The sequence below is a fragment of the Melanostigma gelatinosum genome (assembly GCF_949748355.1).
Source record: "Melanostigma gelatinosum genome assembly, chromosome: 20".
NCBI lineage: Eukaryota > Metazoa > Chordata > Actinopteri > Perciformes > Zoarcidae > Melanostigma > Melanostigma gelatinosum.
Window position 1 is genome coordinate 13,074,155 of NC_136653.1, and position 16,114 is coordinate 13,090,268.

Below are 16,114 nucleotides of genomic sequence, written 5' to 3' on the forward strand. Positions count from 1 at the left end.
TTTTACTTATCAGTCTGTCCAACCCTAACCCAGTGGCACTGGTTCAGGGTACAAGCAGTCAGCAGTGCACCACATAAACACTTTCTTTATCACATCAACAAACCCAGAGTTCAGTTTTCACCGGCTTATCAAGATCTTCTGCAAGTGTGTTGGAAAGCCACTGATGCAAGGTAAAGCAACACCTCTGGGATTTCACAACATGAACTACACGTGCACCAAACAGAAGCTGTTTCTTGTTTGTATCACGGACTGAAAACTCTACTGTATCAATCAAACAGAAGCATAAGAGGAGATGAGAGGTACATAACAATGCTAAGCTAGTGAGGAGGATTCTGGAGTAAATCACTTGTGGGAAGGTGAAATGTGGCCAGCACGAGTCGGCCTAATCCGTGCCAGACATGTGCGGAACTCCATGAGGAGCAGGTGCAAACAATTGAAGCAGCTGTCAGTGAGCTGCCGTGATCTCTTCTGATATCTTAATTGTTAGTCAATCCAAGAGCAATTTTGGCAACATTGCTGTCAGCACCGGGACTCGCCACGCTCAGCTCCCATCTGTCAGAAGGGCTTGCAGGGATCTGGTGCAGCTCTCCCTCCCCGGACTGAGGGCCCGTGTCTCTGTGTCCAGCCCATCCAGCATCTCCGAGGGAAATCGGGTCTGATTGCTGCCATTTCCGCTCACTTTGGCGGTTTGGGTCGAGGGTGCAGGCTAATGCTGATAATTGCCACGTTTCAAAAACTACTGGAATTCGTCGGGCCTCCGACCCGAAAAAAAAAAAACCCTGTCCAGCCCAGTCCCGACCCCCGTGTCGGTTCAATGTTCCCAAGCAGCGTGATTAGCATAAGAGCAGAGTGTGTGTCAGTATGGATTCAGGTCTGGGATCTGAGACTCTCCAGATACCCTCGCTATGGAGTCGTAAGGACAGGGGTGATCAGGAGCTGCGTGGCCAGAGCGCCGCAGATGTGAGGCCGCGGAATCAGACGGTAAACAGCACCACAAAGAGCACGGTGAGCCAATGCAACGCTCGGCCAAAAGTAGCAAAAACAATCGTTCTAATTTGACTCAATGTCAAAAAATTAAAGTTGAGAAGGCCTTTTAAAAAAAAAAAAAAAAAAATTGGAAACATGTATATTCACACACATTCACAGACAGCCAAGAGGCGTCATTATAAAGAGATAAGTCACAGTGCAGTGACAGTGGGTGACCTGCCTCCACCCACTGAACATGAGGTGAGGCCTGACTCTAGGCCCAGCCTGACCCCCCCCCCCCCCCCCCCCCCGGTGATTTATGTGGCCCCAGTAAGCCGGGTCTATTTGAGGGCCCGGCGAGGAATGAAAGTGTTAACAGTGAGTGTTGGAGAAGGTGGGCGCTGAGGGGAGAGTTATGAGTTTTCTCAGCTGAGTGCCCAGCTTTGGGTTTCTGACATTGTTTTCATCCGAGAGAAAGAGAGAGAGGAGAGAGCAAGAGTCGTAAAAAAGATGGGGGGGGGGGGGGGGGAGCGGCAGAAGGATGGGGGGGGGGGAGTCCACGGAGCCCGCAGGCTTGAACTCCACAGCTGAACCACTGACCCCAACCATCCATCAGTGCAGGGGTGTGACAAGGCAGGGGCAGGGGTATGTGACAGGAGGGGGGGCAGGAGCAGAGAGAGCTGGTGACAGGGGAAAGGGACTGAGGGGCTATAATGGGCTTTGGAACATGGGAGGGGCCAGTCACTGGGGAGGGGGGGGGGGGCGAAGGCCAATGTACCTTAGTAGGACGGAGCAGGGCTTTAAAGAGAGGGAGGGATGTCTGGTTGATGGATGAAACAATGAAATAGGTGTGTGTGTGTGTGTGTGTGTGTGTGTGTGTGTGTGTAAAACAATTCAAGTAAATAATGAATTGTAGATCAGTCATTTCCAGCAGAAAGAGCCGTTTGCAACATGTCTTGGTAATATTGAAATCGATTTAATGCCACATTGGTGTAAAACTAAATGTGTCAATTCTTTTCAGTATTCATAATATTGTATACATTGCTGTTTGCATATATGAAAAGAGAAAATCTATGATTTGTTAAACGATTTTACCACCTTAGAACCAAAAACGTATCTTCTGCTCGAGACAACAACTACATTTTTGTGTTATTTTGTTTCCACTTTTGGGAGATTCAGGCGGTGCTCGAAGCCAGATCGGACCCTCCCCCCATATAGGCTCATACCGCCAGCCTCTTTCAGCTGTTGCCCAAGACTCACTGTCACTTAGCTCCACACAATGCATGGCCAATGGGTAGACTGGATCCCAGCATCCGTCCTCAGAGGGGCATTGGCCCTCGGCCAGACGAGCTTGAGCCGGGGGCCCCTGTCACACTGAAAGACCAGAGCAGCCCTAATGGTTAAGTCTGAGGAAGAGTCTGTGGGAGAGAGAGGGGAGGACCGTTTTAATATGATCCAGTTTGGAACTCCATAATATTCCGGTTTCATTAGGGGCCAAAGATGGAGCCTTATGTCGGCAGCATTCGCGGTTACAGGGGTGACTGTGCTCTGCTTGACACTGTGTAAAAGAGGGGTGAAGAAGTGGGGGACGAAGAGGGACGAGGCGAAGAGAGATAGAGAAAGAGAGAGTTCATGGCCTTCCCAGTTAGGTTATGGCACCGCAGCACGGACAAATCCATGAGCAAGCGAAACCACTGTTTTAAATAGCAGGTATCTGGTGTCGGTGTGCCCTGAGAGAGGCCCTCTCCATCAATATGTTCCTTTGCCCTTGTCTGCTCCTGATATCTTTATCTTGTCAGGACCTCTCCTGTATGTTCCACCTCAATGGCTTCCGTCTGCGCTCGCCCTGTCCTGTGCAGATGGACCGCTGCTGGTCGCTCCACTTTAGGCCCCCCTAAGGCTGGATGGGGGAGAGTGGGGTGGGGGGGGGGGGGGGGTTTAAGATGCAGCGGGGGTGAGCTGAAGGCAGTCTTATGTCAACCTGTAGTCTACAGGGGCCTCATTACACAGACGCCAATGGAGAAGCTTTTAGAGGGTAATTAGACCATTACAGATAGCCGGGGGAATAAATGAACATTCCCTGTGTCTTCTGAATAAATGAGATGTTAAAATGTGCACTATTTTATTTTCAAAATAGTCATGCATTTGGGACTTTTTCCCCCAAAAATACATAACTTTACATGTCGAGTCAGGAAACTAATGAAATATCATGTCTTTGTTTGCAAAAACTGTAAAACCTACAAAAAAAAAGAAATGCAAATGAACTTTTTTTGTCACCGTTACATGATGCAAAAACAAGAATAAAGCACAATCTTGTCGACCAGTTCTTATCATAAATCCACTGTGTTGAAATTGACCGGACTCTAGATTGTGCTCCAGTTTGGCAACAGGAAGCGTCCACTGTTCTTTCCTGTAATTTCCAGCTTACCCTGAGATGAAAATGGGAGCGGGATTGTGGGAAATGACAGATGCGGCTCGGGAGGGCCATTGAAGAGGTCATATGTCATCACGGGGTCGCACATGCCCTTTGAGCAGGGGTTGACGGGGGGAAGGGGGGGGGGGGGGGGGTCACACTACCAGGACAGGAGACGAGGCCTGGGAATGCAGCTAACCTGGACCTGACTGACTCCACTCACCTGTCAGTCCGGTCATATAAGTGTGTCCTGGATTTATGTTGGCCGGCTCTGTCTCTTCTAAATGACCATGTGTCTGCCTGCCTCACTGCAAACCTACACTTTCACCGCCGTGTCCGCCCCATTATAGCGGAAAACAAACCTCTTGTACTGCAGATGTATCAAACATTACACCTATAAATCATCACCATCATCAACGCCATGTTCCTTCTGCCTGGTATGTCCTGCCAGCGTTCGAGTTTCTCACAGACCGGCGCCGGCACTATATTTAATCTCTGTCTTTCTTCCTCTCTCCCCGTCTCATTTAGTCACTTGCAGTGTGTGTGTGCGTGTGTGTGTCAGAGAGAGTGAGAGGAGCTCGAGACCAAGTGTGTGATTTTTAATAGCCGTCAGTTACCTGCTCAAATATGATACCCCTCCAGCCTGCTTGGGCAGATGGCTATTACCTTCCAGTAGTGAAAATCAAGCTTATACAAACACAGGCAGTGCTGAGACGCGCTGGACCAAGTGGAGTATCCCTCTGATAGATAATATAGGTGTGTGTGTGTGTGTGTGTGTGTGTGTGTGTGTGTGTGTGTGTGTGTGTGTGTGTGTGTGTGTGTGTGTGTGTGTGTGTGTGTGTGTGTGTGTGTGTGTGTGGTGATGAGGTCTGATTCTCTGGGGTTCGTCATGCACAGCCTGTCCTGTGGAAATCATTAAGTAGGAGCACTAGGCCGTCACTTCCTGGCAAAGCATGCAAGTGAGATGAAGAGCTTTATCACTTTCCAGGACAGGTGGGAATATTACTGCAGTATTGGTGTCGGACCTGAATCAAAAGTGAAAAGTCATTTGATGGCTTTGCCTTTGTCTTAAATTGTTTGGAGCTTTTCATTTCTGCAATTTTGGAATTTAAATAAAATAATACGTCATTGAAATATCATTTTTAGAGAGTCTTATTTAAGCCTTAAAAACGACACATAATAAGTCAGACACAGTTTAGACTTTTGCAATTTGCATATCCTCTATCCGCTTGCTAAAATAAATTACAAATTTCTAAATCTAAACAGCTTACACAGCTTTGATGTGTATAGACATCCAAGAGCCAACTGTAATTTTCCGGTTTCATTAATTGTGACCACTTCATTTTAGGTATGAAACCTGAACTTCTCGCTGTCTTGAAACTCAATAGTCCTTTTAGTGTCAAGGTTGGCCCTGTCCTGCTGCCCCTCTCATGGAATCTGCCATCACGTGCCTTGCCCCCACTGTCCCAAACCGCCGGGATTATTGATCACTCGCTGTTGTGAGTGAGACAGTTACTGTTGCCCATATTGCTGCACACCGGAGAGCTGCGCACGGATCCCTTTTTTTTTCTCCTGTAGAGTCAATCGATAGATAATATTGTGGTAAATTATTCAGCCTCTTCGACATGTCGACAACGTCATGTTTTAATAATAATGATACTTTTCGAGAAGATAAAGTGACTACACACATCCTGCATATTTTGATTTATATTACATAACTTTCGATGTTGAATTATAATAATACGATAACCGCTCCAATCAAAAGGTGAGTCAAAATAGTAAATGAAATACATTGATAAGTGACTTATGTAAAAAAAATAAAATAGTAGTTTGTGCAATTTGTACTATTCCAGATTTACTGTGGAACTTTTTATATTATCATTATTACATTATTATTTAGCTTTTTGACATTTTACCATATAATATGACAGTTGATATATATTTTATAATAACGACGACCATTAACCACGCCATTCATTACATTCAGAAGCTTTCAAAAAGCGATGAATCATTTTAAAATTGCTTCAAGAAAAATGTTGATTCAAAATGTTCATTTAGATTTTCTCAGCCAACATTATTTTTAATTGTCCGTTCGATTTCTGTCCGTTTACTGCTGAAACTTCCAGACAATGAATTATCATCTCGGTTATTATCTCTGTATTTCCGGATATCGCTGCAAAACAAAACACAAAACAAAAGATTTTTTTTATTTTTTTTTATAAAAACAGTGCTTGTCAAAGATTTGTCCGTCAGAGTAACATGAGTTACAGGCTCATTGTCTTAAAGCAGTTCATACACGGAAAAGCATTCATTAAAACCGTCATTAAGTAAAGGACAGTGCGCTCGAGCGTCGGCCACTCCGCTAATTAGTGCGGAGCGGTGATGACGGTAATGAGGCCGGATCAGGTGTCCGTCTGACCGCTGGCCTCTCGCTCAGACACGGGCAGCCAGTGACTGGAAGCCCTGGAAGGCCGGGGCCTTACGTAAACCTCGTAGATGGATAGCACTTCCATGTACAAATACCGCCATCTACTGGCCAGATATCAGTCCGTGGCATGCAGTTATAAGAATGACACAGACTGGTCTGTGAGTCTTCTTAGTCTGTGATTAAAAGTGTGATTAACCTTGATTTTGCGTTTTGTTTCTGAAGTAACAGTACAATAAAACACTGCAGGTACTGTATAGGCGTAGATAATCTCTCATCCTTGTCATAATACATCTGAAAAGTCCATTCAGAGCAGCTACGGGCCACACGAGCAACATACTGCAGGCTACACAAGCCAAACACTCCCGAAGAGAGCTTTATATTAAGGCTGGAACTGGTGTTTGTGTGTGTTTGAGCGGGGATATCCCACATGTGTTCGACCTGAACCCAGAGCCCTCTTCTGGGTACATATGGTGCAGCCCGGCCTGGACAGGACCCTTGGGTGGCATGAAGTGTACTTTTGCTTCACACGGTTCATAAAATGATCAATAATAATCATAAGTCAAAGTTATAGCTCCTATCACAGAGTAATTTGTTCATATTGGGACACGCACAGGGAGGGTGGGGCGGGTAGTGTTTGTTTGAGTTCCCCATTGCCCCTTTAAGAAGGGAGGCACTTCACACTTGAATTTCTGTCCGTGTTCTCCGTAAAACACCACTTGTGACAGTTCCACTTTACTGGTCAACTTCCACCCAGCGTCACCCCTCTGACCGCAACTCCTCTCCGAATATGCGTCAACTTTCCACCGACTCCTCCAGCAACATGAAGTCTCAAACATCCTTGGCGCAAAATTACAGTGTGTGCGATCCCCCTGGCAGAGGCGGCCTACAAAATAAACTGCCTCTAATTGTGATGCTTTGACCCCCCCCCCCCCCCCCCCCCCCCCTTGACTGTTGCTTAGCTTGGCTGCTGCCCGGAGCTTTGCGGTTTCAACCCGAATAGCTCAGTCGGTGTGAGAGGGAGAGCACATTATTATTCATGCTGCCCGCTACACTGCTCATGCTAATAAGGGAGGACCACTGGGGTGTTTTAAAAAAGAAACGGAGGAGACGGTGATGTCATCAGTGTGCTTTATCTGAGTTTGGGATCTGAGGGGGGTTGTAGTTTCCTCTGGTGCAGACTCCGGGGCCCAGGAGTGACCCCGTGGCTTTGCCAGGGAGCCTGTTTAAAGAGATTACTCAGTCATCACACCTTTGTTGCATTATGGGCCCGAGTGAAAGGCCGTGCACTGTGCACGTCCCAGCGAGACGTCACACTGACAGCTCTCTGACACCCGAACCAACACGGACATCAGCGTTCACCTATGCCTCGTTCTGTATCGTGTCTTATAGGACGGATTATTGATTCTTGTCCCTGTGAAGACGTTAAAAACACGTTGACTCTTTGACCCTCATAGGCCAAGACTTTCCTTGATGGCCAACTTGCCTTCGTCTGCTTCATTCTCAGTCAATCCTCAAACGTTTGATCCCAGACGATATGGCGTTATTAGTGCAACGTTATATGAGTTACGCAACATTAACAGTTCGTGGCAGGCTCGTGGAATCAGATAAAACTCAAGACTACCTCATACAGCACTTTTGTGGCGGCCACATACAAGTATATGTGATCAGATCCAATGTCCTGAACAAATTACAATTACAAAGATGAGAAAGACACACTTTGAGAAAATAAAAGTGGGATACCCTCTTAGGAATTATTGCGAACCCACAATTGAATTAAGTCATTTCCTCATGGTCTGGTAAAGAGATGGCAGAAGTCCTCAGTTACACTCTGCGTCCTCGATATTTCAGAGGCATGAAGTGAGGACCTTTAATCACGACAAGCGGTGGCGAAGCGCAGCACATATTTTGGTCAAAATATGTGTTTTACTATTTAAGAAACATGTCATGAAGACGTATGAGTTCTGTGAAAACCCCCCACAAAAATAAAGAAAGTCAAACTCTGGTTATGTAGTTAGCCACTGCAGTCGTGGCTTTGTATTGCTGCCCATGGCTTGTCTGCAGGATCTACACTCTGGTTTGGTAATCTCTGCGCTCTCCGCCACAGAAAGACAGCCGACTAGACAGCTAACGCGAGAATTAAAGCTTTCTCACGTTTAAGATGGTGGGGAAAAAAAGCCATAAAGCTGAATTTACATGGCCTGTTTGTTTTGTTGTCTGTTAACAGCTGCGGCAGCAACGCTGGTATTGTTCTCTCCTTGTGGGTCAGCGTGTCAAAATGTGGTCCTGGAGACACCTCTGGCCCAAATTGGCTTTGCGGCTGGTGGGATGAAATTGAAAAAACGGTGTCTAATTGTCATCTGTAAATGAGAAATACCCATTTTCATCTACCAATATCTTATCGTTAGTCGTTGCATATATCAAAATGACTTAAACTTATCAGCGCAGAAGTCCGGCTAAAGCACGACAGGAAATTATTTGAAGTAGGTAGTTTATCTACTTTTACTATATTGGAATGTATTGATGTACATTATCTTCTGTTATATTGATTCAAATATAAGTATTAATAATAGATGGGCAGAGACACCGAGTAAAAAAGAGATAAGCCTACATTCAATTCCTATGAGCTGTAAATAATCGAATCAAAGATCATTTTCCGAAACAAAGAAAAAAGAACAGAAAGAACACATTCCATTCTGTTGGTTGCATTTCGATGTTTTATTGGTTTTAAATGAATGCATTATAACCTTTCTATCTGTAACGCGGTACACTAATCAGCCCGCAAGCCTCTCTCCTAAGCCTCACTGCTTCACTGTTCTATGCATTAGGAGCAAACTTCGGCTAAACTGTACACTTATTTCCCATGGCAGCAGAGGAGTGAGGCGATCGGGCTGATCCTGATGGGCGGGGGAGTTCCAACAGAGTATTCCAGCCACACAGAGCCTGATTTTAGTGCCCTGATAAAAACATCCTCCAGGGTGATCGTGACAGGCGGTTGCCCCTTCTTCATGCCCACACTGCAACGGCACCGCAAGAGACCGGAGAGAAAAAAAGAAAAATCACACATCCCATTTCTCACACCGGCCTGTCCCTCTCACTCTGGCCCAAAGCGCTTTTTATGGACCCCCCCCCCCCCTCCCGTTTGCTGCAGATGGGTTAAATATTACATCAAAGCGTCTTTAATGTTTCACAGTACCTCTCATATTTCCCCTCGGTATCGAGTTCAAAACTGGTGCAGGCTGCATTTTTACAGTAGATTTAATGGATCAATGTCCATAATCACATTAGCACTGGCTTAACATATAACAAATTTCACCGTACCAGCATCAAAGGCCTGACCTCTTGTTATAATCAGGCATAGCATCTTTCCCTCTATGGGCCTTCTGATACAGGGAGAAACAGAAAGAAATGGTCAAGGGGGTGATAAGCTGGAGTGTACGCAGCTCAGGGAGTAGCTGTGTGAGAGAAAAGCATTTGTCCCCCATAGTCACACAGTCACAGGCGCTCTGTGCACCTCCCCAACCGTTCTCATAGGCCGTGCCGACAATCCTCGCCTTCTCAAACTCCCGTTCCTCTATCCATCCCTGGCAAAGTACAACAAAACTTCAAAATACCAGAAACATCCATCCAACTGAGATATTTTCGGTGAACGAAAAAAGAAAGCATTGATGTATGATGTCTGAGTAAGAAACGCTGCGACGGTCTTCACTCAGCACTTCCTGCGCCGGGCCAACAGGCCATCAACGAATGATACAGATTAGCAAAAAATTCAAACAGACAAACTGCAGACAAAGTAGAATTGATGGCTTCCACCGAGCCGCTCGGGGGGAGCAGGCCATGACGTAAAAGGAAAAACATGTCGGGTTCCCCCGGCCAGGTTAATCAAGTCAAGCTTCCCCTGTAAGAAAAAGACCAGTGTGTGTGTGTGTGTGACTGCAGCCCAGTATGTGTATGTATGTGTGAACCCATTTCTCATTCACAATATGCAATCTTATTTTACGGCTGATTGTATTTGCTATACATAGGCTGTATGCATGAGGTCTTTGCCTTATATTCCTCTACCCAGCACAGCATAAATAAACAGGAACACTATAATCCATCATCCTGTGTGCTGTGGGAGCATGCCCAACACAAACATGGCTTCTGTTTTCTATCTGTGTGTGTGTGTGTGTGTGTCAGAGACACTGTGTGTGAGGGCTGGGATGGGTAGCACCATTATGTGCGTCCATGACCGTGAAACATAAACCGGCTGCCCTAAATGAGGATTACACGAATGAGCTTCCTCTTTGCTCTTTGTTTCTGTTCACTGCCTTGTATGAGACTCGGAGTAGACGGTCCACTTTGTTTAATTGCTGCCCACAATTCTTTGAAGTCCTTTTGAGATGACTTTCATGTAAGTTTAAGAAGGGCTCAAGGGGAATTCTACCATTTATTTTATATTTCATATTAATTAGCCAATTAATATCACCCATAAATGAATCGTCCTCGCCCCGAACTGGGTCCATGGACTCGCTGGGAAAAGAATCTGGAAGCAGGAGAGGATTAACTACTGCAATTTACTTCTTCAACAAGTATCGTTTAATTCCCAAACAGCACTGAACACCAACTGCCCCGATTGGAGCTGCACTGTTGTTGTTTCTCCGTTGACGTTTGAGGGTAATAAAAAATTGGAGAACCTTTTTACGTCACAAAACCTGTGCATATTGGGTACATCTTTGCTGCGCTGGCTGGTCCAGTTGCCTCTTATCATAATTATCAAAAAGTGGAGTAGAAGGTCGGTCAGCAGAAGCAAACATGCTCAGTTTGTACAGTATGCATGCGTCACTTTGTAGCCAATGCTATGTGACTCTAGCATGGATGTATGGGCTCTATTGATGGCAATGTCAGTCTGTCAGTCAGTCCACCACTTTGGTCCGTACTGAAATGAGTGGGTTGTCTTTTTGGACAGACATTCCTGATGAGGATGAGACACTTTTTGTTTTTTCTTGCAAAACTAATGACATTTAGTCTCGGCTGTACTTTGTGTTTAGTCCCAATCAGCAAGTGTTGATGCTGAACTTAAGGTGGAGAACTTGGTAAACAGTATATCTGGTCAACATCAGCATGTTAGCATTGTGGGGTGTTAGCATGCCAATGTTAGCATTTAGGTCCAAGTGTCACCGTGTCAAAGCCTCTAGTGCGGCTGTAGACACGTTGTTATTGTCTGTCTATTCCAACAAATTACTTCAATTTGATGATGGTGTCGGCCTATTTGTACACATTACAACCCAAGATATGAATAATAATCTTTGTGATGTTTCTCAAAATGTATCTATTGAATTGTAAACTCTAACACTGGACAGCTTCACTGTGTGGGTCTTGATTCCGAGATGCTTTTCTTTATAATTGAAAAAATACATTTCCATGAAAGGGAAGTCTCTTGGAAGTCCCAGAGCATAAAGATGCATCCCAACTTAAGCTCATTCTCTCTATGACTGTGGGTAATTGGTGCCTTGTGTCCGATTTATGGTAACAACTGACCTCATCCACAATATTTTCTGCTTAAGCCTAGAATGGCTTCCCTGTGGCAGTTGTTGTCATACAACACCGGCACCCACTCCGGAGCAGAAATCCATATCGTAACAATGGCGGGGCTATTGTGCCCAGCCGTAATGCACTTTACCATATCCTCATTCATTGCATGAGGACTTTATTTACAGAGCCCCCTTTGGGTAACGCAATGCCATGCTCTGATCACACACCAGCCCACTGCATGTGATTATCCTCAGCCTGCTCTCCAATCTGTCACTGCCCAAACTCATTTGTAAGAGTGCACGAACAGTGATTAAAGAAACTTCTGTGCCATTGCACGTCCTCGTCTCCCACATTCGGGGAATTCTCCAAGAACGAGTCGAAGCTGCCATGTCCGAGTGAGCCAGGCAGACGTGTACAGATCGCCAACCTCGCTAATGCATCTGCAGCAGTCAAGTCATAATAATTAAAGACATACAACGTCTCAGGGCTTCATTAATCATGGTTTATATGGACTTTGAAGCCGTAATGAAAAACAGCCTGCCTCTCTGGGTTTATTGTGTCTGTACAAATTGTGGGGATGGCATACGCCGGGAAGGCCCCCCCCCCCCCACCCCCTTCCTTGTTGCAGGATGTGGTGATGGAAAACAAAAAGATAAGATTTGGTGAAAAGCCAGTGATGGTTACAGAGAGGTCATTGGTCAATGCTGTTTACGCAGACGCTGAGCGGCGTCCAATCAGGCAGAAGTGAGCTGCCGACGGTGACTGCGGTGTGAGTTTACACGTCGTTGTGTTTTGTGCACTCAGTGGTCAATGTTTTCTGTCTTTGGCTGAGCGGAATGAAGGCCTCTAGTGCTTTGGAGATTCCGCTTGCACTGTCACATATGATCATCTTTGATGCGCTGTTTGGTTTTTTCTCACATTCTCACCATGCTCTCCAGCCCTTGTGGAGGTGCATTACAGTTGAGATCAGAGTGAGAGATTACTGGGGTATTAAGCTCTCAGTGCCAGAAGTAGAAATTACAGAGAGGTTGTCAACGCCAGAGTTCTCTCTGCTTGTTTTCTCCTATAGAGAGAGGGAGGTAATGCTTTACTCACGGCGTTTCATCCCAATGGCTTGTGACTGCTCCCTGGCAGTGCTATCAGTGGTGAGTCACAGCCAAAAAGTATGTGTGTGCAGCTCAACGAAAGCAAGGGAAGAGGGAAAGGGACAGACTGCTTAGGAGTCCAGCCCAGGACACATGCATCTTCTCCCAATAAAAGGCCCTTTGGCAGGTTTACGTCGCATTAGTCCACTAAACCCGAGGAAATATACAGTGGAAGGGAGAGAGGGCATCATCCATCATCTGAAATGCAAAGGATGAAGTCACTTTATTTCCTCCCTAATGATGTGTCCTGCCTACAGGTGCAGTAGTGCAACATCCTCCTTTTGGTTCCCAAAGGTAGGCTATCGGGATTCTATCCATCTCGTCACTCTACATTAGGATTGCATTTACTTTAAAGCTATTCATGTCGGACAAATAGCTTTGCTGACTCTAAATAAACATTGAGAAAAAACATTTAATCATTCCAAGAGTACTCGTCTGCAGCTACCACCAGTAAAGCTGAGTTCAGTGCGGTAACTACCTGGCAGCGATTCATTTCTCCCTCAAGTTCCTCACTTAATTTTGTCATTTTATGGAGTGTGTCTGATAGAGCACAACTGACAGATGAAGGTTTAAGTGGCCCCTTGGAATAAACAAGTCAAAAAGCTCTGAGTTTGGCTGAATTAAAGGAAGAGAAGGGGTGGGTGGGAGGGGGGGGGGGGGCATGGTGGTCTCTGGACCCTGCGGTTTGCCAGCGTTCCTCCCAGGTGAGCTCACACTGGGCCGCTCGAGCCCCCGTCCAGGAAGAAACGGCGTCCTCGGCTCTTTCCGGCTTGACTCGCCCAATATTTTGCCGGTCGTCAAAACAAAATTAGCACCGGTTTGTTTTTATTTCTAGTTCGCTCATCCATTGACTTCTGTCTTCATCATTTCTGAGGAGAGGGGGATTTTACAAGTTGCCACCTTTTGAGTTTCCAGTGATTAAGATGAGAAGGATCAGAGAAGCAGCTGGTGGTTTAATTTGAGGTCAGGGAGGTGATGTTGGTGGCCACGAGCAGGAGAAACTGTATTCACGCCTGTGTGCTGCCGGTGAGCTTTATCTGTGGCGATCAATTCAATATTTTTGTGATATTTTTGTTGGCTAATTTTAATTATCAGTATGCTCAGGAGACACTCTGGTGGAGTAGGTGGAAAGAGGCAGGAAAAGAACAAAAATATGTCAAACACGATGAACATGCAACTTCGAACAAATGACTGTACAATTAAAGGAGTGGCATAAATCATACAATTATGGTTTCGATTCTAAAGTTGAACAATGAAAGCGCTCAAGTATCGTGAGATCACAGCCAGCTGGGCTCTTGAAATATGAAGGGAGAAGACATTGTGATTAGAAAAGTCATGGAATATTGTTGCATGTTTCCTGACTGAAAGTATGAATTTTGTTTGGGTGATATGGGTCCTAACCTAGTAAAGTCAACCTGGACAATAGCGCCACCTTGTGTCTAACGTGTGTGTTACAGGCTTAAGGAAGCATCTCTCCGCACCCACCAAATACAATCCTGCTGACGCGGCGCCAGGTGAGGTGATGTTACTGAACGATAAGTACACTCAACTGTCTGTTATGATTCTGACAACAAGAAAGTGTGGGTAAAAATGTAATATCATTTCTATATTTTAATACAATGCATTATTAATGGGACAGTCTTGGTCGCAGTGATATATAATATCCAAGGAGACAATGCATTCCATAAGGGTTATTACAAATACAGTATTTTTGCTAAGAATAAATATGTAGTTTATTGACAAGTTTAGTAAACAATAATAAATAAAATGTAATTTATATCTTAACTTTATTGCACGTCATTTATTGGCTGTTTGTATTAGTAATGAAAAAAGCTAACTTTCCTCAGAAGATAACTGTTAGCATTATTAAGGCACAACATCAAGATGACACCTCTCTGTAAGTAAAGGCTCTTCTTTTCATCATTCAATTGTTAGTATGTAGTTAACAGTAGTTTCAGATTCACAGCCATCTTTTTCTCCGCACTCCCGTAACCAGAAATAGATTATCCAAGCTGTAAAAAGCGTTGTACTCTCTTTGCGGCATGTGTTTTCTTCAGGCCGTCCACCTCGTCCGCTTCTCGCCACTTCTCTCTGGGATGCAGGAGGACGTAGTACAGCACGAGGCACACCAGCCCCAGCACTGATCCTCCCAAGATTAAAAAGCTGACTGTCAGCAAAAACGTGGAGCCCTGCAACTCTTGCTTCAACACAGCCAGCAGCAAAGGAGCGGCAATGTTTACACAAGCATAGAACGAGTAGTAGACGATCACGGGCACCTTGGTGCCCTCTCCTTTGACGTTGAAAAAGGTGAACGTGAGGATGACTCCGATGACCGCTCGGTACAGAAGCTCGAGCTTTCCGGATGAGCAGAAGTTGGTCTGGAGCACGTGTGTCCAGGTGGTCCCCACAAGCCAGAGGACGGTGAGGCCTATTGCGGTGTAGGGGCTCAGTATGAGGAGGAGGGTGTAGCTGAGGATGTGGCTGCTGATGGTGCAGAGTTTGTAGAGGAGGTAGATGGCTGTGGGGAGGCCGGAGGGCATCTCCCCGATGTGGGGGAGGGATCTGCGCAGGCAGCGGCGATAGTCAACCAGGGACCAGGCGATGTTGAAGAAGGAGAACGCCATGGATGCATCTGAAAGAAATGGACGGATGCTTTACATGGTGACACAGCGAATTCCAAAAGATGTCACTTCCTGCCTCGACTTACACTGCAAGACTGAGGAACCCCCTTGGCCCAGCACGATGTATAGCTGCAGAAGGAGTTGGGGGACACTCTCCAGGAAAGTCTCAAACAGCTTGAGCATGCTCAGATCTGTCGCCACGCAAAACAAATTCTTGTGCACGTCGCTCCTCTCGTCCACTGTGTATGAATGTCTAGTTGTCCAAACCACTGCGAAGTCCTTTGTCAGCAGGTGATAATACCTAGCAACAGGTGGCCAAACACAATGACAACAAACATGAGTCAGTATTTCCTCCTTTGCTGGTGCGCAAGACAGACGACATCCTACAATACACTGCAGCTTATATGTGGTTTGCAGATACATTTTGAGTGGAAACATGCATGCGTTCCACAGGAGCAGCTTATGTTATGTAATGCAGTGCTGCACTCTTATCGAGGTCCTACCTGCTGAAGATGCCCATGCCAAATAGGTGCAGGACAACCAGGCTACCTCTGGACAAGCCTAATACGGTTGGTTTCCCCTCAGGGTTCACCATGGCGTCCTTCATGTCGTCCCTGTACCAGGCGTAGCTGAAGATCTGCGTCACCAGCAGCCCACCCAGCACAAACACCACAGTCAGTCCGGTCCACACGAAATGACCCTCTCGAAAATATCTCACGGCCAGTGCGATGTCTGTCCAAATGTCCCCAATATACAAGAAGAGTCCAGCGATGGTCAGCAACCATCGCAGTCTAGTGTATCGATTGTCCGATGGAGGCATTTCTGTCGTCATTCAACCGAACGCGTCGCTCTGCGATGATGGTAGAAATGTGCTTTGCTCAGTTTCTGAGGAAAAGCTGCTGTGGACAGTTTGGTGTTGGACCCCATGCAGCTCATGTGCCATTTTGGTCAATCTGTAGGAGCATTACGACATGAACAATGAGTATCATGGGAAAGACAGAGTGCTTATCATGCGCAAAACATTTCGTTG

At 45.8% G+C, this 16,114-nt stretch overlaps 1 protein-coding gene across 1 annotated transcript; it reads right to left on the minus strand.

Moving 5' to 3' along the window:
• Nucleotides 1-8,658: 8,658 nt before the first annotated feature.
• On the minus strand, nt 8,659-15,904 carry xkr9 (XK, Kell blood group complex subunit-related family, member 9; the record flags this gene model as incomplete). The annotated part of the gene is made up of 6 exons (XM_079292350.1): nt 8,659-8,821; nt 9,144-9,187; nt 9,296-9,388; nt 14,494-15,095; nt 15,171-15,385; nt 15,588-15,904. The coding sequence occupies 6 exons, from the start codon at nt 15,902-15,904 to the stop codon at nt 8,659-8,661; spliced, it is 1,434 nt and encodes a 477-aa protein (XP_079148476.1).
• Between the last annotated feature and the right edge of the window lie 210 nt (nt 15,905-16,114).